The 13244-nt window shown below is 39.0% G+C and overlaps 1 protein-coding gene across 10 annotated transcripts in view; it reads left to right on the plus strand.

Moving 5' to 3' along the window:
* Positions 1 to 276: 276 nt before the first annotated feature.
* Positions 277 to 13244, plus strand: part of PICALM (phosphatidylinositol binding clathrin assembly protein) — a 65792-nt gene continuing 52824 nt past the window's right edge. For 2 of the 10 annotated variants that reach the window (XR_012058614.1, XM_041719645.2), the window contains exon 1: positions 277 to 615. Coding sequence is in view for 9 of the 10 variants with exons in the window: in XM_041719645.2 (XP_041575579.2) it covers positions 486 to 615 (130 nt within the window). In the remaining variant the exon portion in view is untranslated. The remainder of the gene's footprint in view (positions 616 to 13244) is intronic. The other 8 variants (XM_012569913.5, XM_030286290.4, XM_012569915.5 and 5 more) reach the window with 6 other exon arrangements.

Consider the following 13244-nt stretch of genomic DNA (forward strand, 5'->3'; position numbering starts at 1 on the left):
CTGCCCAGGGGTGAAGAGGCTGCCCAGGGGTGAAGAGGCTGCCCAGGGGTACCCCAGGAGCGGCGGCTCCCGGCCCCGGGAGCGGCTCCCGGCCCCTGCGCGCTCCCGCGGCGCTGAGGGGGGCGGCGCGTGCCGCGCGGGCGGGGCGCCGTGCGGTCACGTGACGCGGGAGAGGCCCGGCAAGGCCCGAGGAGGAGCTCGGCCGCCGCCATTTTCCTGCGGCGCCCAGTGCGTGTCCCTGTCCCCGGCCGGGCGGGCGCGCAGGGGGAGGGGACGGCGGCCGGGGGAGGGGGGCGGGAGGAGGAGGAGGAGGAGGGGTCCCTGCTCGGGTGACAGGTCCGTCCCTGAGGGCGGAGCGGGGGCCGCCTGCGGCACGGCGGGGTGAGGAGCCCGCGCAGCTCCATCCCCCCGGCGACTCCTCCCGTCCCGGCCCCTGAGGAGCGAGCGGAGCCGCGCTCGGTTCCAGCGCCGCCAGCGACCCCGCCATGTCCGGCCAAAGCCTCACCGACCGCATCACGGCGGCGCAGCACAGCGTGACCGGCTCGGCCGTCTCGAAAACCGTGTGCAAGGCCACGACCCACGAGGTGATGGGCCCCAAGAAGAAGCACCTGGACTGTGAGTACCGGCGGGAGCGGCGGCCCGAGGGATCTCCCCGAGCGTCCCGCCGAGGAGCGGGATTGCCCGGCCTGTCCCGGGGTCCCGCTGCGGGGCTGCTGCCCATCCCACCGGCCTCGTGGGGACGGGAAGCCTCCTCAGGCGGAGGAGCTCGGGGTTTCAGCATAGGGCATAGCCCGAGGGCGGGGGCGTAGGGTCGGGGACGTGGCGATGGAGAGCTTGGGAGAGGCTGTTCAGTATATCTGCTCTCCAAAAGGGGCCTTGCCAGTCTTCTTTATGCATAGGGCCCCGGACAACGTGAGCTCCTGAAGGATAAGACCTGCCCCATACCCCTTTCTTAGGGGGAGAGAGAGAACCATGGAGGCCAGGCAGAGGAATGGGCTGCAATTTCCTTACTAATTGGTCTCATTTGCGTTGTGCTAGGGCAGCACTCCCCCACTCTCTAGAGGAGGTGCAGGAGTTTCAGGAAGGAATAGCTCATCAGTTATCTTAATTATTTTCCAGGTAATCTACCAGGAGGAAAAAAAACCCCTTCTTTAACAATCATGTAAATCTTCCATGGAGGAAAATATGTGAAACGACTGAGGGGCAAATCTTTATGTGAGGATGTTCTTAGTCTTCTTTTTAGTCTGTCTCATTCACTTGGGAAGATGTATCTAAGAGGACTTCTTTAGAACTTCAGTAAAGCTGGATCCAATAGTCTTAGCATACCATAAAGGGTCTAGCCATTTTTCAGGTTCTATTAATAACAGATCAAAGGTGGAAAGGCTCAAAAGGTTTTCTATCAACTGTGATTTGTCCAGGTGATTATGAAGAGAATGATGAACATCAAAGTTCACACTAGCGTTTCTTCCACTAAGCTGTAAGGTCGCAGGACTGAGAAAGTTCTTGGTCTGAATATGATTGTCTTGCATCTGTTTATTCTAGGCCTTTTAAGGATGGCCCCCTCCGCCCCCTCCCTTTCACTTTCCCAAATATATAATAAAAGATGTTATGCCTTCTATATGTGTGCTTTCTCCCTTCCTCCCACCCACGTCTGCAGGAGAAGGTTGAGTCTTCATGTGTCTTGAGTTTGTGCCTTCTGAATTGCTCTGTATCCAAATGAGAACACCAGATGATAGTAGTAGGATTAATTGTACTGTGGTTCTTTCTTCTTTCCACCAAAACATGTGCATGTTAAAGGTTTAAGAAATTCTTGTTCTGCAAGTATCTGAGAGCAAAGTAATTCATTTTTTACGGTAGCCTCAGAATTCATTTTTTAGCTGCCTTTCTCTCTTTTTGGTATTCCCTCATTCATTGCATCTTTTGGTGGAGGATGATAGTAGCTGAGTGGTCTTGTGAGATTTGGTTAACTAAGGGAGTCAGAATACTGAGGAAATCTTTGGGCTTTGAGTAACTTATTGGCAGGTAGAGAAAACACCTTGTCATATGGCATATGTATGAAATCGTGATGTTACTGGATTTCACACAGCAGAAGTGAGGCTTTCTGGAAAACAAACTTTGCCAGGTTTAGCCTGTAATTGTGCTAAAAGTACGGTTTCAGTACTAAGGCTTTTAGGAGCTGAATTATTTTGTGGTATAAGCTTTGTGGAAAAGAATATGAAGGTGGTCAGAAAACTGCTCTTCCAGTGGGGGTGTGTGGGGGTGTGTGTAAAAGGGTGATATTCTGAACAGGGCTGCTGGGAGACAACCTAATGGAGACCTCCAGGGTGCTGCTGCAGACGAGTGCCTGGACTTCCTTAGAAAGCTATCTGGTAGTGGCTGGATAAGAAGAGCAATTCTGTGTTTCCTTTTTCTACTCCAGACTGTCAGGAGTCTGTTAGTTTCTGCCTCTCTCTGAGAATTTTTATCAAAGCCAAGCAAACTTGATTTTTTAAGTAGTCCCTCTTTTTAGTGGCTAAAATAGATCATGGCTAGATGTTTTGTACCCTAATATGTTTGTTAAAAGTCTCTGTTCTGGCATCAGGAAATGACACATAGTCTTGTATTTTAAACCTTTTCTTTGTTCCTACCCTTTATGGTTGTATGCTTTAAAATAAATATTTTTTACACAAGCTGTGACTCAAGCCCCACTTCTCAACTGTTTGTACATATCTTCCTTTCACAACAAACAGTTTAACTTGGTAAGGCCTATGAAGTGACATCTCATTGTAAATTACAATTAATATACCTGTCTTCATAGGCAGCATGCTGCCTTAATATTTTTCTGATTATTGCTTATTGTGATAATACAGGTAAAACTTGCAATAGGTTGTGTCCTGGTGAGTAGATAAGTTGAGTTTTCCCATACTGTCCTGTAATGAAGTCTTAGTTTTGTAGCATGTTCTGTGACCATGACATACATTCTTGTTACGGGATTTCTTGTACAGATCTCAAGATTTCTGAGTCCTGTTACTGACATTCTTTCTTCATAAGGTTTGAGCTATCACAAACAGATTTAACTAGCTCAGCCTCATGTTAACTCATAAAAATGGAGGGAAGTCTGACATAGGAATATAAGTTCATGAGTATGTGTTCTTATTTATCTTGCTCCTGACAGTGTGTGGAGTTTGAAGTGCTCTCCATCCTAGATTACCTCTATTTTCCTCAGTGATGGTTATCTTTATCAAGGAAGTTAAAAAGGAATTCTTTTCCTTAGCTCATGGTGGTTAAAATGTAATATACTTCAAAGAATGTTTTCTCTCCCATTACAAAGCTTAGTTGTTTGGTTTGAGGGAGAAAGACTTCTAATTTACAAGTGGACATGGCTTGTGATAGGTAGTAACATCATCAAGGCTATATACTTGAATCCATGATACTGTTTTTTGCTTCAGTTTTGAAGGTCCAGCCTTAGAGCTTAGAGCTGGGATAAGAATTCTGTTTGGTAGTCTGAATGCTGCTTTTGTTGTGATGGATTACTTGTTTTACAGAAATAAAGTTTAGTAGTCTTGGAACCCTCGAAGCATAGTTCATTAATTTCTCTTATGGAAAACCTAGTTTCACTAGGACTTTGTCCCAGTTTTTACACCTATCTTAGCAGTGGGAGCTCTAAACTGCTTTGTGGTTTTAACTTGTACATGGAGATTGGTACAACCCTTTCTTTCTAGTTAGTTTTTTTGTCCCCACATTGAGTGTTGGATAGTGATACTAAGAACAAGTGCTTTAGGTTGTTTGAGTATAAATGGTGCTGGGAGACTTGTTGCTAGATTTCACTCCTTCTTTACATGATTCTGAGAGGGTGGTGTGCTTGTGTTTGTGTGGTGGATAATTAATATTAGGAATACCTGAAGTTAATGCCTAGTAAATTTCACTGGGTTGGTTTTGTGAAGCTGTTGTAGCAGCAATTGCTCAGTAGCTTAGAAATGTTTGTGTACATGTGTGTGTTGTGGAGTGGACTTAAAACAGCTTTGTTGTGATAGACATTTAGAGTTGGCCTCTTGAATGAGTGTGGCATAGTAGCCCTATCTGCTTGTAGCTAATGGAGTAGCCCTCTTTAAATGAGAATGTGGACGGATGACTTGGAAGGAAGTTGTGATGCTGTAATTACCCATTCTGAACGGGAAATATCTCTATAATTAAGCCCGAGTGTAATTTCCTTGATTTCTTATTGTGAAAGAAAATGTGTATTTTTAAGGAAGACAGTAAGCCAGAACCCTGCCCTGTGTTGGGTAGGTGTCTGTGAGAAGCTGTGTAAGTGAAAGTAAACTTGAAGGAGCTTGTTGGGAACTTAATTCCTAATACACTAATGTTAGCTGCTTTGGTTTTGTCTAGAGGCTACTACTGGGATAGAGAAAGGCCCAGCTAAAGACTTGCTCCATGTCTGTGCTGGGGACAGCTTCTCGTTCAAGCTGAGATGGTATAAAGAGGGTAACTTGTAGAACTGAGGGACAAGGATCATTGCTTTTCCCTGGATCACCCGAGATTAGTAGAAAAGCTGGGAAAACCACCATTGTAATGGTTCACTTGCCTTTGCATGCTGAAGTGTAACTAGGTGATGAGGTGAATTAACTCCTAGTTCCGTGGATACTTTTGTGTTCTCCAGTAGAAGCAGAAACATTATGCTTTTATGGTATTTTTGTGCTTCAACAAACTCATGTTTTGTCTCTGGTTTTGGCAGAATCACCTGAAGTTTCTTGCAGCTTTGCATCCCTTTCTGTAATTGACTTAAATTTCTGGAGGTAATCCATTGTTATTTTTGCTTAGAAATGTTCTTTGTAACTGTAATTATTTCAAATACAGATAATTGCATTATTGCAACTTTCTTTTGAAGTATTCAGTTTTCTCTCTGAGTCTTTTCTCTGATTCCTTCATAGTTTCTTTCTTTAGCCAACTTTCTTACTTTTTACTGGAATTCCTTTGGAATATTTGCTCATGCCTTTTAGTAGAGTATGAGAACTATCATACTCCTTCTGTCTGCCAGAGGGACAATTTTCTACTACAGCTGCTCATTTGCAGAAAGAATAGCTATGTAGTGTGCAGCTGTTGTTTTATTTTACTTAGCCTGAAGCAATATTCTGCTTCAGATGAAGTAAGAGGCAGGAGCTAAGGAGGAGAGGTTGTAGGACACCTGCAATCAGCTTCCTGTGAATCTTCATACCACTATTGTTTCCCAGTAGCAGTGATTATTCAGGTCTCATGTAACTTTGGGCTATAGCCCTAGTTGAGATTTTTTTTTTAATGATTTTTTTTTAATGGTGCTGTCATCTCTTGCATTTACGAAAAGGGACGCTTGGGAGAAACATTCTTTTGCAGTTCAGCCTGTGACCTAATGATCTATTTCAGTCTTCAGTTCCTAATCTTAAAAACAGTTTTTGATTTATAGATGTGAAAGTTTTAATTTGTCCCTAATGACTTGTCTCACAAAGTAATGGTAGTTTGCATAATAATACAAGAGTTGACTTATCCAATATGGAATTTAAAGCTTCCTGACTTTTGCATTTGTTGCCTTATGTAAAGTGCATGATTTGTTGATGATGGTAGAATTCTGGGAAAGTTCACTTACAAAATGTTACTGATGTCTCACTCCTTCTGGAAAATGCAACATTATTTCTGAAGCCGAGACACCTTTTGTATTTGAAAGCTTAATTTATTAAACAGCTTTCTTAAATTGAAATTTCTCACTACTTTAAAAACATTTCCAGTCAAAACATCTCACACATCAATTAATGCTTTAAAAATAACACATAGTAGCTTTACTGCTGGTGGGATATGTCCACTTCTTTGTAAACTGAAGTAGCTGTTTCTCAAGCATGAGAGTAGAAATTGGGTAAGAATTGTAAACGACTTGTGTATAAAGTCTTGAAGCCCTCTACTGGGGCAATCGTTTAATATTTTCAACTAGTTTACAATACAAGTTTAAAACAATAGTCTCAAGTATGTGTTCTTTTGAGTATTTTAGCAAACTCTTCTGCTGCAAACGTTGCCTTGTGTTCATGAGTATATGAATTTAACCATTTAGATTTTCTGTGGGTCAAAGTCTTAACTCTGGGAGTACTTTCAATTTGGAGCTTAATGTTATCTTGCAAAGACTTGGGTATGAGAGATTTTATTACTGATTGTATCTGCAGCTGATTAAAAGTAACAAACAAGTAAGTAACAAAAAAGAATGCAATCAAGTGGAAAGAAGCTTGTGTTGCTATAAAATTATCTGGCTTGGTGTTTTCCTTGCTCTTCTGGCCGTTTTCTCCATTATGAAGTATGATCATGAGTGGGCAGATTATGGACTCTTAGTAACTTCAAAGTGACTGTATCCTTCAAAACTTGAAGAAATATTGTTCTACTTTGTATTTCACCCCTAGTTTATATCAGAGCTTTATCAATTGGCTGGTAGTTTCTAAACTTAAAAATAATTTTAGCACATTCAGTGCTACGGTCTGGTAGTCACAAATCTCCTAACGGTAAATCCAAGTTATGAGTAATATGTCACAAATTGGGTATTGGGATTTTAGAAATTAGGGAACTAAGCTGTATTTAACTGTGAGAATAACTTAATGAAGCTAAGCATTTCATACAGATTTAGCAAATACACTGGATTTTCTGATTGTGACTAAAAGCTCCTGTGCTATTTTGCTAAAGGAGCTTTATTAAAGTAATGCTTAGCTGGATAATTTGCAATATTATACAAGAGTAAATTAGGCTTTTATGAGTTTTACCTCAGAAGAGATGGTGTAAATGAACAAGATCTACATCAAAATTTGACTTGGGCAAGTTAATTCACAGAGTGAAGCATAAGAGAATTTACTGGAGTGAACAGTGGTGGCATAAAGAAAAATCTTCAGATTTTTGTGCAGGTCATAACTTAAGTAGTCTAAACTAAAATAAATTTTAAAACCTCCCAAAGTGGGGATTATACTCATTCTGAGTTCTCCTATGTACTTTAATTCATACTGATGTTAATTTACTCAGTTCTCCTCATCAACTCCTTTTTTCCTTTTCTCCCGAAGAGACACTTTTGAAATCTTTACTTGCTGTCCTTTATTGCTTCTTCCCAAGCAAGCAGACCTTCAGTCACAACATTCGTATGCTTCAGCAGCGGTGCCATTCTAGCAGGAGCAATCCTTTCACTGATGTGGGAAGTGAGAAGTTTGCATGGGTTGAAACTGCTCTGGTATTTCACATATTTACTCTAAATATGGTGCTTGCAGTAGCTCAGCTATTCCATTTGCTGGCTGTGTGTTATGACATCAACAACGTGCCTGTATTGTTTGTAACCTTTCTTGATTTTTTTGAATAGTTAATTTAATAAAATTTAAAGCACAAAATGTGAATCCTTAATAACACTGTTTCCTAGTTAAATAATTAGTGTATAAACAAATTTTCCATGTTAACAACTTGTAAAAAAGGACATTCTTTTATCAATTTACAAAAAGGTGATAACGAGGTTCATATCATTCCTTAATTACTTTTGTTCCAAAAAAAAAAAAAAGAAAAATAAACCCAACTAAACTAAACCAACCCACTGGTATTCATCTTCACAGCGTAAGTTTCTGAAGTTGCCATAGTCAGCTAGATTTCTGACTCAAAGCGTGTAACATACAATGTTTTAAATTAAACTCGGTCTACAAAGCTATAGACAGAGGTAAGCATGTTTTAAATACATATTTTTAATTTAAAAAAAAAGTCTTTGCCTTCACCTGGTAGTAATTCCACTCCGAGCAGCTCTGGTTGTCTGTGACTTGTTACTCTGTCTGCTAGATGAGAAGGTTGAATGTCGTGGCTATCAAAAGGTAGACATGGGTGTCTTCATGTTCCTTGGTGTTCTTAAGGGCTGCTTGTAACTTGCTGTTGGTAGTGTTTGGGCTTTTCTGGGGTGGATGCTGACCTCTAAAGTGACCTGAAGTGTTTCTGTACCTCTCTTTTGCTGTTCAAGTGTGCGCTTATAGTCTTGGGTTTAGTTTTGTTATGTAGCATGTCCCTCTCTTCCCCACTTCCTCCCATTTGTTCAGAAATTGCATCGCCATTTTACCTACATTTGCCTACAGTTGCACTTGGTTTATTTGGCTGGTACCTCCACTCTTGCTGACCAGTGGGTCAATATTTAATTGGAAATGGGGTCACACTTGAATTTGCTTTATCCCCTTTCCTTCTCTCTCTGCCCAGTATTATCATAGTAGTTTCAGTCATCATTGCAGCCTATTTCAAATGTTATGAATTTTTCCTACTCAGTGACTCTGTATTCTAGATCTGACCTTATTTTTTATGTGAAGTGTAAAACCTTGTTTGAACTGTTGTGATGGTTAAGTCTCCATACAGAGAATAGTGGTGTTATTTGATCATGTTTAATTCTTTCCCCTTTTCTATTTGCGTGAAGCCATTGGTGTTCATAATAAATCAATCTGTTAGGAGTATTTACTTGATTATGTATTGTAGCCTCATGTAGTTGTGGTTCCCAAAGCAATTCTTCATTTCTGGGTTGATGTAAAGCTGCTTTCATTGAGTCTCCCTTACTCATAAAATGTCTTTATTCTTCTGTCTCACAAGGAGCACTTGAATTTAATATTTATGTAAGCAGTTGTGTCAGTCTGTAAGTTTTAGGGCTGAACTTCAGGTGTTTTACATGCAATTACTTTTTATTTATCAAGAACCATAACTAGTTCAAATCCTAGTTGCAGATAAAAAATAAAAATGTAGTTTTGAACAATATCCTTGTGTTCTTTTATTCTCTTGAGAAGTGAAGTTTCTTTACAGTTTAAAAATATACTAGAATCATTAGGTAGATTTCAGTTTTGAATTAATTCCCTGGATGTCCATGTCCCTTAGCTTTCATTGAGATAGCCATGTTTGGATCAACTGGTTTCTATTCAAATTACTGAATTTGGATTTATTATCCTTTAAATCAGTTTTTCTGTTATATAGTAATAATCTGCCTTAAATTCATCAGGGATTATTTCTCCCTAGAGTGTTTGCATTTCTGTCAGGAGTATTACAGTGCAGCACTGCAGAATAAGATTTAGATTATCAAAAATACATGTGAAGTGGATTTTAATTATAGGAAAAAAAGAAAAAAATGAACCCAAATATGAACACTTCTGCATTTGTGGACTGTAGTTATTTCTAATATTTCATGTTTAGTAGGTTGTCACATTTGATTAGCAGTTGAATGGAAAAACTCAGGATGCACAACTCTTAGCTGTGAGCTGTTTGATACACAAGGACTGGTACACTATTAGTTGGGCTTTGAGGAAGAATGGTTGTCTGGATACAGACTTTTATTTTTAGGCTCTAGATAGTTAATAAGAAGCTAGCCCAAGCTTTTTCCCTGGCCTGTTCAGTTGAAATGCCTTGCCACTATGTAGCATCATTTAAGCCTATCAAATGTAACATAAATTAAGTCCATTTCTAAGCAGGTTACTTTGCATTAAAAGTCTGGAATATTTGAAGTTTCAGTGCTGAATTTGGTGTGTAAGCAGATGGAAATCCAAAGAAGTTTTTGTGTTAGTTCTCAAACGCTAGGGAGCAGCACAGTTAGTATAACTTCTGAAATTTGAATTTCATTGTTATGAATTTGAATTGAATATGCTTGGAATTTCATTGTTAAGTGTTTGAAACTCATGCATTTCTAGGATCTGATTTTCTCTCTTGTTTTGCTGGGTTTTTTTGCTTTTTGTTTACACACAGTTTATGAGGAGATTTTCTTCATATTTAATGATCTGTAAGTAAAATACCGTGAGTTGGAGGAGATGCCTCTGTCCTTAAGCTGTTAATGAGGCGTCTTTGTAGACAGGAATGTGGTCAGTCTTTTGGTATATACTAGGACTGACACAAGACGTCTTAACACATAGTTTTACCAGAGTTCCATATTTGTTTTAGCTCTCTGAGGTTTTAACCAATGAACAACCTTACTTTGAAGTAAATGGAATAACTAATTATTTTCATTTTTGTCCTTTTCTTATGAAACAGTTTAATTTAAAGGATAGAATCTGGCTGAAGGTTTCTTTCCTTTTACTGAAAACCAGAAGACAGATGTTATTTACTATTTCTCTTGGCTTTAGTTTATCTTCGAGGCTGTTTGTGATAGGGACATGTCTTTGTTCATGGTAAACAGAGAAATTCCCAGCTGAAAGCTGTGGATACTGAGGAGCTCTTTCTGTATACAATTTCCCTTACCCATCCAGTTTCAGACTACGAAGTTTGAAACTGTGTTGGCTCTGAAGCTTTGTGAAACTTGATGACCCCATGGTCACTAATGAAGGACTCATGAGCAGTCTCTAAAAGTGAGACATGAGGGAAACAACTGATTTGGATTTATGAAACTCAGATATAACAGTGTTGCTGTAAAGAGGATGTGTTCCCCTTGGTAAGATCCTCTGCTTTATCTACTGAGAATTGGTAAAGCTTAGTGTATGGTCCTGGAAAAATTCAGCTTCCTTTTTACTCTGCATATTAATGATGGCTGTTCCTGCACCATACTAACCTCTTATCGCAGTATGTTTTAAAATTTTTACTCTGAGCAGCATGGACATGCTCTGTAAGGGATGGTTTTGTTGTGCCCTTGTAAAAAGAGTTCTATTCAAGTGTGCATTGAAGATGTGCTTGGGATGAGCCAGAGTGAGTCTTGTTTGGTCAGAGAGCTCCAAATATCTCATGGGAGATGTTAGTCTAAATTGAAAAAGGAAGTAAAAGCTAAATTAGGCAGGCATTTCCAACATTTCTATTAACAGAATGGAAGAATTTAGCTGTACTTTTGCTTGACTGCCTCCCTTCATGGAAGAGCTTCACACTCACAGTACGTGAGTGTCAGTTGAAACAATTTTGTGGCGATATCTCTGCTTTTATAGGTAGAGAAGTTGTTTTTGTGTTTTTTGGTTTTTTTTGTTTTGTTTTGTTTTTTTGCTCTTGTGCTCTGCTTTAGCCAGTTTTCTAGCAGTTCATGTCAAAATCTGATCCAGTTTTGGTCAAAAGAAAAGTTATGAAAGTGGTTGTCAGTAGCAGATCTCCTTTAATGAGTTCACCTACTTTTAAGTGCAAAAAGTGAAGTAGATTGTATGGAATTGATGGAGCTTGTGTTAAAATGACTGCAGAAGTGCTCTAAATCCATGTATCATGAACTTTCCTGGTTACTTAAAAAATGGTAGTTGATAAAGTAGTGACACTTTTTTAGCCAAAATTACCAGAATTTTGCATGTCACCAAATACGTTGACATGGAAGGAATAGTTTTGTTTTTTTATGTTATGCTTCTTTCTCCTATTCCTGATGGGAAAAATGAAAATTAGTCTCAGATAGGAATTAGACAGAAGTCATATAAAAGTATCTGGCGTGCAGATTTTTTTTTCAGTATAGAGAAAGATAAAACTCGGTCACATTATGCAAAACTGTTTTCATATAACACTAGGGAGTACAACATTTAGCCTATTTGATCTCTGAGATAGCAGCTCAAGTACCCAACTGTGTAAAGCTGTGCTGGCCTGTGTGATTTTCTGCCAGTCACTTTGTAGTAGAAGGATGATGTTTGATTTTCACTGAATGATAAATATTTGAAGTTGGAGAATTTGCTGCTTTGATCATTCAAATAATTGAGATACTTTGTCAGAATTTTTTTTATTTTCTTTAAAAAAATTCATTATATGATATAGTAGGCAAATAGTCTAAGCTGATTTCCTCCTTGGTCTGTTAACTGAGATTTAGTAAGGATATTTTTGCAGCAAGTGCAAAAAGAGTACACTTTGGGCATGCGTTTTCAATCTTAAGGGTTGCTACTTTGAGCTTGACCACCTTCTTCTATAGAAACTTCACGAAAAAAGTATTCCTCAGCAAACAGCCTTCATAAAATCTGTGTTTTGTTTGTCACTTATTAGCCCCATGATTCGATTGTCTTTCCTTATTTCCCCCTCTTTTCAGGTTTTTCCACTTTTATTGTGATGCTTAGGTCATTGTTTACAAGCCTTTTAATCAGAGCTACATTGAGACCTGTTAAGCTCTGTTTAGTCAGCTAAAAGAGTAAGTGGTCATCTGACAGGACACTGCTGTATGTATTTCCTGAGAGACCCACAGAAAAGTAAGATACGTAGATTATCCATACAAAATATGAAATACTGCATAGCTGGATTGTAGTATGATGTGTATGAAGGTTATTCATAGTAAAAATCTGTTTTAAAGCTGTCATCTGAGAGGTTTTCTCCAGTATCTGGGCATTGTGCTATTTATAAGGAAAAGCATTTGCACTCTTTTGTAGTAAATAGTCCTAATTTTAAAAATCTAAGTAATTTGGATGTCTTCTATTTATTTTATGCTAGAAAAGCACCATTTGCAGTAATTTTATATATTGGGCTTTTGATGCCTATTTTATTAAAACAAATCCAAATGAATAATTTTTGCATCTCTGTGATGTTGGAAGAACATGATGTAATAATCAAACCATTTTAGAATATGGCTTAAACATTTTTGGTCTTGTATGCAAAAATTTCCCAGTTCTTTTTTTTCCTTTATCATGTTAATTTTGAAAATCTGTGTAAATACACAAGAAGCAATAAAATGTGGAATGTTGGTTTTTAACCAGTATACTACAGAAGCAAAAGAACCTGTAGTAGATGCTGACACACCTTTAGACTCCCTTGACAGTAAAGCTCTTTTGTAAAACATGTTATATTGGACTCTTGACAAAAGGGAATATTTTTCCACACAATTATAAGTTTAGGTTTTGGTTGGGTTTTTTCCAGAAGTTAAGCGGGCAGCCCAGTTTTTTTCCACTAGTTAACCAGAAGCTGTAGATGGTGGTATCTACCAAGAAATGTGTCCTACCATGCATGAGATATACACATCTTCATTGGCAGTTTCAGCACTGATGGAGGAAGGCAAATACAGAGGCATAACTCCTTTAACTTTAATATGTGCTTCCTGACAGCTCCCAAAGGCATTCAAGAAAAATGTGCTATTCATGCTCAGAGTTAGGTTTTGTCCAGAAGGAAATGTAATTTCCAAAATCTTGGTTTAAAATGGGAGAGAATGACACATATTCCAAACAACTTTGCTGGAGTAAGACCTTTGAGCTACTGAAATGAGAAAGTAGGAAAACCTCAGGTGAGATGGCTTTGGTTTTCTTATTTTGGTTTGTCTATTAAACTGTCTAATTAAAGATGCTGCACTGCTGTTCAAAGAGGAAAAGAATGTGAATTACATGTGTGATTAATTCCAAAGTAACAAAGGTCTTTGG

Source organism: Taeniopygia guttata, chromosome 1, assembly GCF_048771995.1.
Source record: "Taeniopygia guttata chromosome 1, bTaeGut7.mat, whole genome shotgun sequence".
Lineage (NCBI taxonomy): Eukaryota > Metazoa > Chordata > Aves > Passeriformes > Estrildidae > Taeniopygia > Taeniopygia guttata.